We start from the raw sequence: 17,789 nt of genomic DNA on the forward strand, positions 1-17,789 counted from the left end.
GCTACCTTCCTAGCGCCCTACCTAGCTTCCTAGCTACCTTGCTGCTGGTTATAATCTACCATGATTGACAGACTGATATTTATGAATATAGTGAAAATATAGTGAAAAACGCAAACGAACCTGGTCTCACCTTCAGTCACGTGTTTAAGTCCTCCATGGATTAAAGAAAACACGGAGAAGAAGCTGCACGTGCGTCTGCGGCCGCACGGGGGCACAGCGCGATAAGTGACGCAGTCACGACGTCCGCGAGCTTCAACGGCTCCTTCCGGCTAAGCGCACTAGCATGCTAACACGCTAACATACTGGGTCCAGAGAGTGGACTGGTTCTACTGGGACCAGAGAGGCCGAGTGGACTGGCTCTACCGGGACCACAGAGGTTGTGTGGACTGGTAAAACTGGGACCATAGAACGGACTGGTTCTACCGGGACCAGAGAGGACTGGTTCTACTGGGACCAGAGTGGACTGGTTCTACCGGGACCAGAGAACGGACTGGTTCTACCGGGACCAGAGAGTGGACTGGTTCTACTGGGACCAGAGAGGCTGAGTGGACTGGCTCTACCGGGACCACAGAGGTTGTGTGGACTGGTAAAACTGGGACCAGAGAACGGACTGGTTCTACCGGGACCAGAGAGGACTGGTTCTACTGGGACCAGAGTGGACTGGTTCTACCGGGACCAGAGAACGGACTGGTTCTACCGGGACCAGAGAGTGGACTGGTTCTACTGGGACCAGAGAGTGGACTGGTTCTACTGGGACCAGAGTGGACTGGTTCTACTGGGACCAGAGAGGCCGAGTGGACCGGAAGTGTGAGTATAAAGTGGACCAGATTGTGGAAGATTTCAGACCGGTGAGTACAACAAACACGCTATGAACGATACGAACCGGAACGAGTGGCTCGTTGCCTAGCAACGCAGTCGCGCGTGTGCGCGCGCCAACCGAAGCGTTCCATACGTCCACGTGGTTCCTCTGGTTCCTTGTGTTCTGCTGAAGGTTCTGGAAGAATCAGACAGCTGACAGACACACTGATGGATTGATATTATTGATCAGTGATCAGGTTCACGTTCATCCTCCACTATGACACACTGATGGATTGATATGGATTATTGATCACTGATCAGAGGTTATGTTTACATTCAGTTTAATCTTTTTTGAAGCCTAAAGATGCTCTTTAATTTAACAGTACTATAGTAGTATTTTATCATTTTCTTAGGTACAAGTATATTTTACTTGAGTACATTTCTTTGAAGTAACAGTACTTACTGGAGTACAATATTCTAGTGCTAATCTTATGTATTTATCTAATGTATTTGCTCTGATGTTCATCAATTTCCCGCAAGTAAACTTTTAAACACAACAAATCAGATTCTGATGGATGCAGAATCCTTTGGATTATTTGTGTTGAAATAAAAGTGTTTGAATAAGAAGAGAAATATCGTCCAGACCAACTTACACACATGACACAAGCAATATATTACCTTCTTTATTAACTCTCAAAAGTCAGAAGTAGGATAGGAAGAAGTTTGCATAACTTGTGCGAATACATTTAATTGTTCTTAAGACGTGACCCTCATTAAAGGAAAAAAATAAATGTGCGTTTGTTTTATAACAGACTTGTGCCTGGAGCTTTTCCATGGCAGAGAACTAAAGATGCAACATTTAGCTTTTCAAACGCTCACATGGAAGAAACAGTGCAACCATGAAGCCAATAGAAACATCCTAAAAATCAACTCATCGTGCTCTTTGGATTCAGTGATGAAACAGCTTATAAAGTACGGAAGATCAATGAAAGTACCCCCCAAAAAATGTGTGGTTTCCACCACACGAAAAATCTAAACTCGATGCTCATAATAAATCATATGCGGTGGGGTCTAAAACCTGGAGCAGCAGCTGCAGCGCCTCATCTTTCAAACAGGTACAACAGAAAAACAGGTTGTTTTTAAAACAAATTGCGATGTCGGCGGCGGGACGCCGGAGGCTCGTCTCCATCCGCAGAAATACACGGAAACATAAAAAACACGCAACACAAAGAACAAGGCACGATGTTAAAATGTAACTTCAACCCCCGGGTACCGCGGGTCGGAGCCCGGCTCCAAAAACACAAACAAAACAGAACATTACTCAGTGACCTATCACTCTTTGTTCAAATATACATTTCAACACAGATGAGTCCCAAACAGCGTGGCATCACAGTACAGTTCTATCATATACCGCTCAAAAAACACGTGTTCAGTACCTGTTAACGCCGTCACTTCCTGGCAAGAACCAGAATCTGTGGGGGGGCGGAGATGAGAACCTAAACCCATTCTTAGAAGATCCTCTATCTATTGCATAGCTGCTGGTCTTCTTCTCTGCCTTCTGTCATGAAGCAGATTTAGTCAAATCCAGCATTTCAGCAGGGCGACGACTCTCTGAGAACATATTTGAAAAGTGACAAAAAAGTGTGAAAAAAAAAGCCGTCGCTTTGGTTCAGAGGCACTCAAACTGGTCGACGTGACGCTGCCGAAACACATCCTGCAGGTACTTCGACATGAGGGGTCGATCACGCCGAGACGCAACAGCTAGCTTAAAAGAAACGACGTCACGGAAAAAAACAAACTTCCGATGAGCCCGACAAACGTGGATTGGAGCCGATGTGGAGCTCTAGGTTTTGGGGTCACGACGTCCTGAAAAAAATTTACATTTAAGAATAGTTTTTTACCTTTTTATGCAAGTCTCAAAAAAAAAAGATGGGAACACAAGAGGGGAACACGAGGGGCACAGCGCCCCCCGGGGGGAAACAATGGTTTTGCAGGCGAACACGTTTTCTAAGAAAGTGCATCACAGGCTCCGGGGCTCTGCTGCTTCAGTCCTCGCTGGACTCCTCCGTGTTGTCCATGTCCACGTCTTCCCATGATGCCTTGGTGCGCTGCTCCCAGTTCCTGGCCTGGGCGATCACAGCGGGGGGCATGAGCGCCACGCAGGCCGCCATGCCCGACACGCGCTCCTTGAACTCCGTCTCGCTCTCCCACTCGTCTGCGTCGGCGTTGTACACGTGGACGTACTTCATCCGGTTGCCTTTGTCGTGAGAGCGCCCTCCCAGGACGTAGATGCGTCCGTCCAGCACGGCGACGCCGGGTTCTCCGTGTCCGGCGGGCAGCGGGGTCACCAAAGACCAAGAGTTGGCGTCGGGCTCGAAGCACGCCACCTGGAGAACACAACGACACGAGAAACAAATCAGTGTTTAAGTCACTGGCGTAACACCCGCGTGACATCATCGCACCTTCAGGACGTCACGGCGATATCCACGCTCATCGTTGCTCCCGCCGATCACGTAGATGCGTCCGTTGACGGCGGTCATGCCGTGCCACGCTCGCTCCACCGGCCCCTCGGCGCACGCCGTCCAGCGGTTGGCCCCCGGGTCGAAGCTGTAGGTCTCTCTGAGGTACGCGTTGCCTCTGCGGCCGCACGTGATGTACATCTTCCCGTCCAGCACGGCGCCGGCGTGGGCGTGGACCTACAGAGGGGTCCAGACCAGGATCAATTATGTTAATTTAGCACCAATGTTGTGATTTCTTGAGGTGACGAATAAACATCCACACAAGCAGAAATCTAAGTCTAAGAGTGAGTGTCTGTTGCTTTAAGAGTTGCTGCAGCTCATAGAAGTGATGATGACTGCCCTGGGATGCTGCTGTTCCATAAGGATACCTGGTGTGTGTATACAAGGATACGTGTGTGTGGCACCATCGTGTGGACGACGGCGGTATTACGCGTCCGGTGTGCGGGGCTCACACCTCTCTCTTCAGGGGCGAGACGAACTCCCAGGTGTTGGTGTGCGGGTCGTAGCGCTCCACTGACTCCAGCTCGTTGCTGTAGTCGCGTCCTCCGATGGCGTAAATATGGCCGCCCATCACGCAGACGCAGTGGTCGGCGTGCTGCTGCTGCAGCGGCTGGATGCAGCACCAGCGGTTGTGTCGAGGGTCGTATCTGTGGGGGGGGGGGGGGTAAATAATAACAAATGAATTAGAAACAGTGGATGAGGAATATGCTTTTTCCAAATTCAAATTGTTGCTCAGATTGCAGATTAAATCAAAATAAGTGCAAAAAGAGATCCTTGAGACCAAAAACCGAGTACAAATACTTAAGTAGAATTTCCAGGTATCTGTACTTTATTTGAATATTTATTTTTCTGACAACTTTTTACATTTTAAAACAAATCTCTGTACTTTCTGCCTTTAAATGCATTTGAGGGGAATTTTCAAATATCCATTATTATGACGCCAGATTCAGTGGAAATGTACTTCATAGTGATACTTTTTACTTTGAGTACATTTCAGAGCCTGTACTTCTACTTTTAGCAGAGTCTTTTTAAACACAAGTATCTGGACATCTACTTGAGTATTTTAAACTGAATTTATTTGGATTCTGAACAGCCGGTCAGTTTGATGCATACAGCCTGCATATCAGGCAATATTAGATTATTACAAATACACCTGTACCTGCAAATATTTCAGAGATGCCGTGTTTGCCGTTGTTAACAAACAGTGTGTTACTTGGTGTGAACACAAAGCAGAAAATCTCCTCTTTGAATACGTATAAGTAATGGGCTCTGACCTCCAGCAGCGCGTCTCTGCACGGAACCCGCTGGTGTTCTTGTCTCCTCCGATCAGGTAGACGAAGTTGTTGAGCACGGCGATGCCCTGGTTGGACATCCGGGGGGCGTGAGCCGCGGCGAGGGTCCTCCACTCCCCCCAGCTCGGGTGGAACACCTGGAACAAGTGCTCGCCGTCGCCGAGGGAGCTGGAGGTGAACATCCCCCCGAAGCCCAGCACGCAGCGGAAGGTGGACCGCGGCCGGGTCAGGGGACTCTGCAGGACCGGCTGCCAGATCTCCTGCTCGTGGTAGCGCACCGCCGCCGCCACGGATTCCCTCAGCGGACACGGGTGCAGCCGGCCGTGCAGCCGCTGCAACACGTGCTTCTCGATCAGGCAGAAACGCACGGCGTCCAGCATCTTCAGGTTGTCCTTTAGGATCACAAAGATGAAAACAACAGCAATGAAGTGATGAATAAAGTGTAGAGCCGTGTCCGAAATCACTCACTACGCACTATATAGTGAGTTCTACGTGTCTGAAGGTTATTCTACCCTTTATAGTGACTCAAAGCATCCCACAATTCATCATGGAAAGCAGCGTACAGCCGAGTGTTTATAGACCATCATGCATTGCACTGAAGGACGAGAGTAGAGCGATCAAGACAAATCCATGAAAATAATATATTTAACGTGAGCAGAGCAATGTACTTTGAATTGATTTATTATTTTGGTAAAATGCACTTATTGCCTCCGAACATGAGCTGCTCCTTTCATTCTTACCTTTCACAATAAAAGCCCGAGACATATAGGCGGCATCACTTCCCACCAGGGGAACTTAGGTTCGACAAATTGGCTTTATGACATTAAATGGTGTGTTTATTATGGATGGTCCACCAACCCGTTTTAATTGTGTGGTGGCACATTAACTGCTTTTTTAGTATATTTCCTCTCCGTAGAACCTTGAAGAGTGAGTCGTGAATGCGTCGTGATTTCGGACGCAGCTTGAATCTAAGCAGGTTTATCCATGTCGTGTGAATCTGATGGAGATGAGGATGAAATGGGGACGCACCTTGGCACTGACCTGCAGGTACACCTGGTCAGTTTCCACCTGCTCGGGGCTGAAGTGGTAGTGCAGCGCCGCCTCGTACACCTCGTTCTCGCTGTTCACCTGCAGCTCGTCGCTGCTCAGCGCGCTGAAGACGTCGCCTTGGGGCAGCTGGCGGTACACGTCGGCGCGGGACAGGGTCTGGATGTTCCCCAGGATGTAGCTGTGGATCCGGGCATTGAGCTGCTGCAGGCCGTAGAGATCCGCCAGGTTGAGGACCTCCAGAATGTTGCCCTCGTCCAGCCAGGAGAAGAGGAAGTCACAGCAGAAGCCGACGACGATCTCCAGCTTTTAAACACAAAGGATTCTGATTGGTGAGGAAAAAAACGCTTCGACGGCACGATCGAGCAAAAGAACAGCGAGGGAGAGCTCACCTGGACTAGAGTGGCGGCTATCAGCACTTCCTGCACGCACTCCAGGTCCAACTCGATCTCCGACGTGTAGATGTAGTCCAGGATCTTCTTCATGGCCATGTAAGATACACCATGAATGGGGATCTCCTTCTGCTGCGTCTCACGGAGGCCTCCAGCAAACATTCCCCTGGAGGAGGACGGTGATCACACGTTGTTTATTCCCACGGTCATGAAGCCAGTTTACCAAATCAGATGAGCTGGTTTGGGATTAGTTAGTCCAAGTTTAGCTACTGCATGCTGGGAAACTGAGTTCCTGTGACGCTCAGCTGACAGGAAAGCGACGATTTCACTGATCTGACTTTCCGGAGATTTAAACCTCCGGTTTAATAAGATTGTGTCAAAACATAGCGTGACCTCGAGTTGACCTTGGAAGCGCCTGATTGGTTTGGTCCATTCAAACCCAACTTTTCTCAGCGACACAATAACCCGGTTTCAACTCCCTGCATAAGATCCACCTCTTGCTTCCCTGACTGAACCGTCCAATAAAAGACAAATACATAGAGGCACTTCCCCGCCGGTACGAAGCTCGCCTAATGCAGTAAAAGCATCTCTGTAAAGGGATGTTGGCGCCGTGGCTTCACCTGCTTTTAGCATTGTAATGGGATTACAAGGCTACCTGCCAACACCTCCATCGTGACCTCAGATAACCTGCAGGTCGGAGACGAGCATTCAGCTTCTCATGGTTATCTGCTGGTTTGCCGATAAAGTCATTTGGCTCTACTACTTTGGCGTCGATGCCGCTCTCCGGTCTTTGATTTATTGATTTTAACTTCATAAAACTTCAGGGAAATATTTTATTTGTTTGTTCATCTTCATATCAATGCTGCTGATAGCTTCCTGCCCTTTTACTGTTCAGGTCACGTTGTTAAGTTCTGTTTTGTGCTTTGAGACATTTCAACAAAGATTTGTGTTGATTGTGCTGTTCTACATTTTGACACCTTTTGATTTTTACTGCAGACAAATATCTGTTTCAAATGTGGGTCATTGGCCTCCTAGATTGGTAATAATCCTTAAGAAGCCATATCGGTCGACCCCTCAGGCGTACTGGAGGTCAAGTATTGTACTCGTATTGGTTTGTAGCTGGAGGGAGAGAAGCATCTTCCTGAGCTCAGCTACAACCCAAAGTACAATCTCTCATCAATAACTCCTCCTCTGTGACCTACATCCTGCTGGCTATCTGTGACCCATATTCACCTAAAGACTATATTTAGTCTGATAAGGAGGAGAAAAAGAAACGCTTCAACATTTGATCTGGTCTAAAGTGTTGAAATCAGGTATGGACACACACACACACGACTGTGATTACTGTAGATACTTATCATTCATGACGGAAGCAGGCGCGTAAACACGCACTACTCAAACTCAATGTGGTTTAGGTGATGATTAGACTGGACTCTGCACCGAGCCCCGGCTGGACCTGATCACACGTACGCCTTGATTAGAACGTGCAGCTATGTCTGTAAAGACGGGAGTCAAATACAAGTTGTGTGACGGAGGAGGGAGGGGGTCGCTGGGGTCGCTGTCGTCATCAGAGTTGCTGCTCTATCTGCGTATTTGTTCTGAGTTAGTCAGGACAGAGCTGCATCTTCTTACTGATACATGGACAGAAGCTGTCCTAAATCTCACCAAAAGGGAGATTTCATAGGCAACGGTTAAACAATAATAATAATAATAATAATAATCCAAAATGTATATGTATATATATATTTTTTTATTTTTAGATTAAAAAAAAAGTTAAAAATGTTGGATTTAAAAAACTAAAATAAAAACAAACAAACGGGGATTCGTAGTGTGCATGCATGATTTGCTGCATAATTTTGCAGCAAATCATGCTGGATTTTTGGGGATAACCCCCATCCATCCATAATAATATAATACTAATCAAAATAATCAAAATATATATATTTATTTTAAAAATCTAAATGTATTTATATATATATATATATATATAAATTAAATTAAAAATGTAAAAATAAAAATAAAATATTTTAAAACAAACAAACGGGGATCAGTAGTGTGTAACTCTTCCAGAGAGGACTTAATGTCTGCGGGAGCCAGTTACGTTACTGAGGCATATATTATATTTTTATAATTATGCCCCCCCCCCCCCCCCCATCACCATGGAGACCAGCTGCAGTGAGGTGAATACCTAAAGTAGTCGCAGGAGGCAGCCAGGAGGATCCGGTGGGCCTGGATGGGTCGACCCTCCACCAGCAGCACCACGTCGAACAGGACGCCGCTCTGCCGGAGAGCCAGCAGGCCGTCCAGCAGGCTGCGGTAGTGGGCGGGGCTCCTGAAGGTCTGGCGGCCCGGGCGGCCCGACGAGCCACCGGCGCGTCCTCCCATCGGACTCCGCTTTCCTTCGCCGACCGGGCAAGGGTGCCGGTTCTCGGGCTTCATCGCCGTGTTCACCTGTCCAGCGCTGACGCCATCCCGTTGCGTCACGTATCGACGTCACTGATCGAGACGTCCGGACCCAGACCTGTGACGCCGAAGACTTTTAAGTACTTAACACCCTTCCGCTGCCACTCGGGTTAACTTACTCTAAACGGCGTGCTAGCGAGCCGTCAGCTGGTTAGCATTGCTAGCTAACAACAGCACTTTAACAACGAAACGCGTCTTCGTGAACAACGACGACGGTTCGGTCGCGGTGACGCCAGAAACACGACCGTGGGACGGCTAGCACCGCCGTTAGCCACCGGGCTCCGCAGCCTGATGTTTTGACAGATCAAAACAAGCCTGTTTACTTTTTGGTGCCCGAGACGCGGAGCTCGCACGCCATTGGCCACTGGCGTCGCCTCGTCCCGCCCAGCTTCTAAGAAAGAGCCAATCAGATACGTCAGTCACATTTGCAAGGCAAATAAAGACCGTTAACAGAATTTATGGTGTTTTAAAGTAGAATCAATCATAACAGTCATTTTATCCACAGCTCAGATTCACCTTATTCATATCAAGTGTGTTTTTTAGCTCAACAAATGTTTAGATACTGTGATTCTTTCTGGAAACACAAGAGGGTGCTGTTTCCCGCGCAAATGTCTTCACTGCATGTTGTACAAATACACCAGCAGCAGAGGTTCAAAATAGTCCCAAGTACATGTACTCTGTTCTGTATGTATTACATTTGCATTTTCTATATACATTTACATATTTTCACATGCTCCATTTCCTTTGATATCGTTTCCTCCACTTAACTGGAACAGTTCACCTATTATCCATCCATCCATCCATTTACCTACCGCTTATCCGATATTCAGGGTCGGGGGGGGGGGGGGGCTGGAGCCGATCCCAGCTGTCATTGGGCGAAGGCAGGGTACACCCTGGACAGGTCAGTTCACCTATTATGAAACACAAAATGAAAACACTCCTATCTAGAGTTTATTCAGACAAGAAATATTCAATATATCTTCGTCTTAAACATGTCACACTAAAAAGGATAATGGGAAGAATGTTTGGACTCTGCCAGATCTAAAATAATGATCCGTCATTCTTGCCAACTGTCTGTTGAATTTATCGTTTTTGTCCGATATTTGGTGTCCCTGCGATCAAACACTTTCCAGATTGATTTTCCACTGTCTCATAACTGCATGAGCTGCCAGATAGATTTTCTAAGGCAGCCAGTCATGATGCTCTTTTTATAAAAGTTGAGGCTTCCATATTAGGTTTTTCAATCTCATTCATCTTCTGCCGAGGTTTCAATTTGCATATATCATTTCCTGACGCCAAGAGTAGAATTTTTTTCCACTCGCAATAACACCGTTGGAATAATCCATCACTTGATTTATTTTCCAGTCTAATATATATGTTGCAGTGGCGTTGTGCTCAGGGGGGAGAGCTCCCCTGGCTTTTTGTCTTGGGGTGCAGAAATGCCCTTTTCAAATTGCAAATCATAACTTCTTTTCCCCCCTGATGCATCTGTCATGTGGCTGGAGAAATTCCCATCACAGTTCCTGCCAGTAATGGAGTCTGCTGCAGCTCCCTCAGGAGCAAACATGCATGCCACTCACACTGTGCACCTCCACTCCATCTCCTGCTCCCACATCTCTGTCCTGTGTGCCATAATACACTGAATATCTTCAGGTTTTAGACACTTGGTTGGACAAAACCTATACTGGAAGTAGGAAGAGGACATAGTCATGGATCTGGATCCATGTGGATTCTGGTGTGAAGCTTAAAGTAAGCGTCTATAATTCAAGGTCAACTTTACAGCTAAGTGTTAAAGTCATCTTAGTAGCTAACTAGCATTAGTAGCGTGGTAGCGACCTGTCAATCAGCAGGTAAGCCCCGCCCCCTAAAGCATCCCCTGCTTTCTGGTCTGGTGGACTCTAAATGGACCATAATGTACTAAATGAACATCATGCTGGATTGAAGAAGACTTGAAACTAGAGATTGAGACCATAAACTCATGTTTACAATGTTTACTGAGATAATACATCAAGAGAGAAGTAGGACCATTTTCTCATAGACTTCTATACAAGCAGAGAGGAGTCGCCCCCTGGTGGCCAGCAGAGAGAAGTAGGACCATTTTCTATTAGACTTCTATACAACCAGAGAGGAGTCACCCCCTGGTGGCCAGCAGAGAGAAGTAGGACCATTTTCTCATAGACTTCTATACAACCAGAGAGGAGTCGCCCCCTCGTGGCCAGCAGAGAGAAGTAGGACCATTTTCTCATAGACTTCTATACAACCAGAGAGGAGTCGCCCCCTGGTGGCCAGCAGAGAGAAGTAGGACCATTTTCTCATAGACTTCTATACAACCAGAGAGGAGTCGCCCCCTGGTGGCCAGCAGAGAGAAGTAGGACCATTTTCTCATAGACTTCTATACAACCAGAGAGGAGTCGCCCCCTGGTGGCCAGCAGAGAGAAGTAGACCATTTTCTCATAGACTTCTATACAACCAGAGAGGAGTCGCCCCCTGGTGGCCAGCACAGAGAAGTAGGACCATTTTCTCATAGACTTCTATACAACCAGAGAGGAGTCGCCCCCTGGTGGCCAGCACAGAGTGACAGTTTACGGCACTTCAGCCTTGGATTCACTTTTCAGAACCGGAGGTTGCTCCCTGGACAAAACAAGTAATTTGAAGACATCACTGCAGGTTTAAAGAAGTGCAATTTCCATTTTTTTTATAGACCAAATGATTAATTGGTTAATGGAAGTAAATGTTAATTGCAGTAACCCACAGTAAATGGCAACAGTTTAAAACGATAGCAGTCGTCAGTCACAGCCAATAAATTAAATGCTGAAAGTGATGCCTGATGTTCATTAGCTGATGTTGCTCATATAGGATTACTGATAAATTTTCATTACCTAGTCCTCTCATCATTCATGTGGTTTTATTTTCCAAACACATCGGCTTAATCTCACACTTTTGAATCTTAGAATCACTTTCCTTGCTGATTGGTGTGACAGGGTCGTGTCAGCGCCCTTGTCATCGTGAGTGACGTCAGAGACTGAAAGCATGTTTTTTTGTTTGACCTTCCTGGAGGTCACGGAGAGCCGGGGTTTTTTGCCATTATGGAGTAGAGCATTGTGGTGCATTAGCAGCGGGCCGTCTCCTCTCATCAGGAGAAAAGGCCGAGCAGCAGGCGAACTCAAGCCGGAGGAAGAAATGACAAAGAAACCAACACAAAGTGAGGCTGCATTTACAGGATTAACTGGCAGTCTCTTCTACAGACGGACTCTGAGAAGGGATGTCGGCCACAGCCGCTGCCGAGGCTTTCACGTGGTCCGTCATGACCTTGAGCTTTTGTGAGCATCCCTGTTACAGCGTGGGCGGCCTTCCTGTGATGAGGCGACTTAGTGAGTCGTGGAAATAAGAAAATAAATGATAAATAAATCACACATGTCACGTATTCTACGTGTCAAATGTTGCATCTTGGTCAGAGTTCCCAAAGCTTCAAACTGTGATGCTCTACATCAGTTACGGAGCGTTGATATGCCTCTGTCTTTTCAAAATAAACTTCCCTCTGGACAGGAAGTTAGGTTTAGGGCCTGTGTTGCTCTCACAGCGCAAAGCCAACGTCAAACAAATAGACAGGAGCCCAAATAGATAATACAACTAGAAGTCTCTCAAAAAACAGTGGTTAGGGTGGTGTTACATTGTCAAGACATTGTTACCATAGAAACACTTTAGAAGCCTTTTTTTAATGAAACAGTGAGGTTTAGGAAAACAGCGTGCTGGATGTTAACTTCCCTGACTGATAGCGATCAGCAAGTCACGTGACTATCAACACCAATTATTAACAACTGACATGACGTAATGTTCATTTTTAGATTCGCACAGGACACTTACGGCAGTTTCCTGGGTGAAAGTCCTGTGTTTGACTGACCCGTCCACCTTTTTGCCAGTTAATTTACCCATAATGCAGCAGGGAGGATGTTGCCAAAAACTAAGCGATGCCGAGGAGCAGCGGCCAAGCTGCATTATTTGACTGCTTGGCGGTGAGAACGGGTCGATTGTGGAGACGATAAGAGGAAACTGGCAGACCCCAGACCAGCTGACAGAATGGCTCCGGTGGTGCCATTCATTCATTCTGCTGCACCTCGTCCAGGACGGCTGCCAAAAACCTGCCACCTGGACATTTGAAAAAACCCTCATTGTTGCTTGAATCTAGACCGCTTGGCATATGACTGGAATTCTTAACGAGCAGCGTTTTCTATATGAAATACCTTCTTCCATTGGTTTGAGTTTTACCGCAGTCAATAACGAGGCATAAACTGTGAAGAGTGCATGTCGAGATGAAAAAAAAGCAAACGTGTCGGCTGGTGAGGGATCAGCGTGAACGGAGCTGTGTGTCTGAACGCGCGGTGATTCATCCGGCGAATGGAGGCTGTGGAGTGAGTGAGGTGAAGCCCTGGCAGGTGCAATCTTTGTCGGGGGCTGCTCACCATGATTGGGAGGTGAGAAATCAATTTTCCCTCTACACTGAAAAATCCCTGCGCCGATGTTTGATGAAGGCTGGCGGCCGTCTCCGTGTGGCGGCCGTCTCCGTGTGGCGGCCGTCTCTGTGTGGCGGCCTGCCGGGCGACAGACGCTGGGTGTTTCTTGCAACAGCCACAGTGAGATTGTTAGGGAGAGGAAGGGCAATTTGTAGTCTCTGGATATTGAAATGACAATTTAATTTATTCATTGTTTAACCATAATGGCGATTCCCGTGTCAGCTGAAGCGATGGGTTTTTTCTGTCTCCGTCTGAGGTCAGAGAGTCACCGACTCGGAGAAGGTTGGGAGATTTCCTGCCTCGCCGGGAAAACAAACCAATGTCTCTGAAATATTCATGCAGCCAAACAGTCTGCGCTGCTCTGCAGGAGGCGAGGATTGTCAGTTCGTATTAAAATGAAAGAGGAAATAATGGAGTAAAATAAAAATGAAGAAACAGCAGGCGTTCCACGTGCTTGTATTCCATGATCGTGAACGACTAAAGCCAGACAGGTCGGGATCATCTCTTCTGTTTGTCGCGTGGCCGACACGTGGCAGGAAACATCTCCCCGTGGGAAGTATTACACAAGACGGCGAGCAGAGACTCCATAGCACCAGATAACTCGGCCGGACGGCTGTGACGGCTGCTCCCCAAGGACAGGTTTAGTCTGTACATGTACGGTTTGCTGCTGATGGAACATCGGAACGGGATGGGAAATGTCTTTTTACACTGAGGAGAAAATGTTTCATTTACATCACGCTCATAAAAACATGATCGGAATGCACTTCCTGCAAGATTACAGGAGCATTTTCAGGAAAAATAGCCGTCCTCGGCAATAACCTGAGTGGGTGGTCGGTCATATCTGTGTCTGGACTCGTATTGAACGAGGCTTCTGTGGATCTTAGTGTGAAAACCTTGTTGACACACAGAGAGCAGAGAGAATTTCATTTATACGGCAAATTCTCTTCCAGGTGGAAGCTGCAACGCGTGAGCAACCGCGGCATCCCACCACAAACAGAGCGGTGTTAAAATAAACCATAAAGAAGTAGGAATCACAGTAAAAATCATCAAACTCAGCAACCAGTCAATTAGAATTCATAAGACGAGTGAATTAAAACCAAAAAGGTCAAATATGAATAATTCTAAAATAAGTTTAAACCAATACAAATCCAGAATTTTTTTAAGTTAAGTTTAATAGCGTTTAATAGCTCAGATGCCTCCTGTTCTGAAAAGTGAAGCCAAATCTGATGCGCCTTAAACTGTCATTCTCTCTGCTGGCCATCAGGGGGCGACTCCTGGGTGTTCATCAGATCCACCCGTCGCTCCTCCACAGTCCAAATATCTAGTCACCTCCTCCTACTGGTGGAAAAAAGTCTGAGATGCCCAACAAACGGGTGTCGTTACCATGACGACGTCCACCTCTATACAGTCTGAGGTCGGGGCTCACTTAGCATGATTGGGAAGGATGTTCCGCACACGGATGAGACTGCAGCATGTGGTTTCAGAAAGCAGGAAGGACATGCAGAACATTTATCTGAATTAAAGCAGAGTCGGACGCTCTAATGCACACCGGATTGATTCAACCTTTCAGAGCGCTGTAATGCAATCTCCACTTCTCCCTCTGTTACCTACATTCAAATCGTTTTATTCCACTATAATACATCTATCTATTGGAGTAGCAATACACAAACTACAAATCATTTTTTTTTAGCTTTCTTTCATTTCATACTTGGGAGACTTTATGGCCCAGTGTGAGAATACTAAGCTTCCATTGTTGGTGACTTAAAACATACTAATGTGGATCAGTTGGGACAGCAATGTATATGATTATTGGCCGTCTTGCTGAGTCGGATGAAAGCAGCCGATATGAGAGCAACGCTGGCGTTTATTTGGAGTCGTGTTTACCGCCTTTCAAACGTAGGTCTGAAGGAAGTGACCATATTTGGACTGTGGAGGAGCAACGGGTGGATCCGATGAACCTCGAGCAGCAACCTTTACTGGATCTGGATCCATGTGGAATCTTTTGTGATGAAGTGTTGAAGTCATCTTAGTAGCTAATTAGCATTGGTAGCATGGTAGCGACCTGTCAATCAGCAGGTAAGCCCCGCCCCCTAAAGCATCCCCTGCTTTCTGGTCTGGTGGACTCTAAATGGACCATAATGTACTAAATGAACATCATGCTGGATTGAAGAAGACTTGAAACTAGAGATTGAGACCATAAACTCATGTTTACAATGTTTACTGAGATAATACATCAAGAGAGAAGTAGGACCATTTTCTCATAGACTTCTATACAACCAGAGAGGAGTCGCCCCCTGGTGGCCAGCAGAGAGAAGTAGGACCATTTTCTCATAGACTTCTATACAACCAGAGAGGAGTCGCCCCCTGGTGGCCAGCAGAGAGAAGTAGGACCATTTTCTCATAGACTTCTATACAACCAGAGAGGAGTCGCCCCCTGGTGGTCAGCAGAGAGAAGTAGGACCATTTTCTCATAGACTTCTATACAACCAGAGAGGAGTCGCCCCCTGGTGGCCAGCAGAGAGAAGTAGGACCATTTTCTCATAGACTTCTATACAACCAGAGAGGAGTCGCCCCCTGGTGGTCAGCAGAGAGAAGTAGGACCATTTTCTCATAGACTTCTATACAACCAGAGAGGAGTCGCCCCCTGGTGGCCAGCAGAGAGAAGTAGGACCATTTTCTCATAGACTTCAATACAACCAGAGAGGAGTCGCCCCCTGGTGACCAGCAGGGAGAAAACCAGTTTAAGGCACTTCAGCGTTTGGCTTCACTTCTCAGACCCGGCGGTCGCCCCCTGGGGGATCTGCTGGGCGTTGGGTGATAATTAGTGTGTGGGTTGTCCCGTTAGCATCCTCTGAAGGTGCAGGACGGTGTTTTGCTCTAATGCTCACTCGTATTACCAGCTGCTCCCAAAAGTCACATTTAAGCCGGGGAGCGCCGGGTCGAGCTTCTGTGTCGGATATGATTTGTGCAACTGACGGGGGTTGATTTGTCCTCGGCGAGTACCTGAGGCATGGTGGCATTTGTTCTTGGCCGGGGTTATTTAAAGCCCCCGGGGGGGGGGGTTGTGTGACTGTGGTTGCAGCGACGGTGTCAAGGATCACTTCAACTTGGTTCTTGTGAGGAGCTACAGCACCGCCGGAGGAGACTGTCCTCCGCTCAATGAGTCGCTGCCTGAACACAATGCATATGGATTCATGGCTGCGATGAGAGCGAGGGGGCTGAGGGGGAAATCAAGCACCACGATCAATACGATGTCTGTGCTCCATTGTTTGATTTTGGATGATCAATTAGACCTCAGCCATGTTCAGACTGTGCACCAACACAATCCTGGAATCACTTCTTTGCTTTTAGCTGTGGACGAATCAAAAGTTAACTTTGACAAAGAGTCATGATTGCATTTTTTACTTGACTGTTGTTTGGTTTCTTTTTATTCCTGTCCTTCTGTCCGTCTCATACACTCATCAATATCAAACAGAATGCATTTTGCATTCAACAGACGCAGAAATCATAAATCATTCATACGTTCACATACACAGACCCCTGGTCTGCTATTCTCAGAGGCACACATGCTGCAACGCCACTGGAATAAAGAGGTCTCCCAGCGGCCCCCATGGGGTCTTCTTCTGTACAAATATCTAAATGTACTGACGAGTGAGGCGAAGACGCAAAAATTAGCATCATTCGCACATTCTGGCAAATTGAAATATTTCAACTGGAGCGAGTAAATCGTGTGGCGCTGCGTCTCTAAAGCATCTCAGTCTTTTAAATGATCTTTTAAATGTCCAAACACTCAACGGGATCACAAACATCATCCGTCTCTCACGTCGACTTCTCTACATATCATTTTCCACAATAAGGTCTTCTTCCTCGCCTCCCTCCACGACTGAGTCGTCACATGCAGCTTTTCAGAGCGCATCAATTATGTCGCCCTGCTTTATTCCATCTGCACGGACGTGTTTGCAGAAGGATCCTTATCACCGCCTCCTGACATATGGGTGGATTTATACCACCTATTACACGGCCGCTCCAACTTTCTCATGGCGTTGAGGTCGGAGACGCTGAATCTCCATCAGGATGGGAACTTGACCCAGTTTAACAATAAACATACGTGTGGTACGCAGTCACACACTCACTATCAATATATATCCTCTATATATATATATATATATGCCTTCCGTCATCTATCTTTCTGTTCTCAATATACAGATATATTTATGAGTGGTGATTAATCGTGATTAATCCACAGCTACCTTGCGATTAATCTGATTAAAATATTTAATCGATTGATAACTTTAATCTCTCTCTCTCTATCTTATTTGACTTTCTGTAATGTTCCATCCTTGTTACTTGTCGTTCAGTTCTTTGTTCCGGCTGCTGCTGAAATGTGTTTTGAAGCCTCGCTGCACAGAACAGGATGTTAAAGGTCCATCCACGTGAATGTTTTTTATTGATTTTAAATTAATGAACCCCCAAATATGCGGCCACAGGTTTGAAATCAACCGCCCCCCCGAATAATCTTAAACATGGATATGTGGAGCGTTTTCTTCTTAATTGGGCTGCCGTGCTTTATTGAGTCACTAATTCCATGAACATCTCTATTCACAAAATGCCTTTTTACGTAAGACAGAGTCTCGCTCCGGGGCCGAATATGGACATGCATCTGAATGTGAGCTTCATGAGGTTTCTGTGGAAATGCGACGGGAGTCTCAGCAGGCTGATAAAACGATGTTTGGAACATGTTATCTGTTCTGGTTCCACCTTATCGAA

General features: G+C 46.8%; 1 protein-coding gene across 2 annotated transcripts; it reads right to left on the bottom strand.

Annotated features, from left to right (window-relative positions):
- Positions 1–1,465: 1,465 nt before the first annotated feature.
- On the bottom strand, positions 1,466–8,826 carry klhl22 (kelch-like family member 22). 2 transcript variants are annotated; one of them, XM_084024239.1, is made up of 7 exons: positions 8,237–8,826; positions 6,049–6,214; positions 5,651–5,962; positions 4,592–5,001; positions 3,772–3,964; positions 3,261–3,494; positions 1,466–3,185 (listed from the first exon to the last, which is right to left on the bottom strand). In XM_084024239.1, exons 1-7 carry the CDS (start codon positions 8,485–8,487, stop codon positions 2,844–2,846), a joined length of 1,908 nt encoding a protein of 635 aa, XP_083880365.1. In that variant the 5' UTR covers positions 8,488–8,826; the 3' UTR covers positions 1,466–2,843. The 2 variants fall into 2 exon arrangements, with proteins under 2 accessions (XP_083880365.1, XP_083880364.1); XM_084024238.1 differs by having other exon boundaries at positions 5,639–5,962; positions 8,237–8,825.
- Between the last annotated feature and the right edge of the window lie 8,963 nt (positions 8,827–17,789).

This window comes from Eutrigla gurnardus (genome assembly GCF_963514095.1).
Source record: "Eutrigla gurnardus genome assembly, chromosome: 13".
In the NCBI taxonomy this organism is placed as follows: Eukaryota; Metazoa; Chordata; class Actinopteri; order Perciformes; family Triglidae; genus Eutrigla; species Eutrigla gurnardus.

Coding starts and splice junctions, on each gene's coding strand:
- klhl22 (XM_084024238.1), bottom strand. CDS start 8,487: ATGAAGCCCGAGAACCGGCACCCTTGCCCGGTCGGCGAAGGAAAGCGG. Junction 5,002..5,638: donor ACCTGCAGGTCAGTGCCAAG/GTGCGTCCCCAT, acceptor GTGATCCTAAAG/GACAACCTGAAGATGCTGGA. Junction 3,965..4,591: donor GCAGAGACGCGCTGCTGGAG/GTCAGAGCCCAT, acceptor CCCCCCCCACAG/ATACGACCCTCGACACAACC.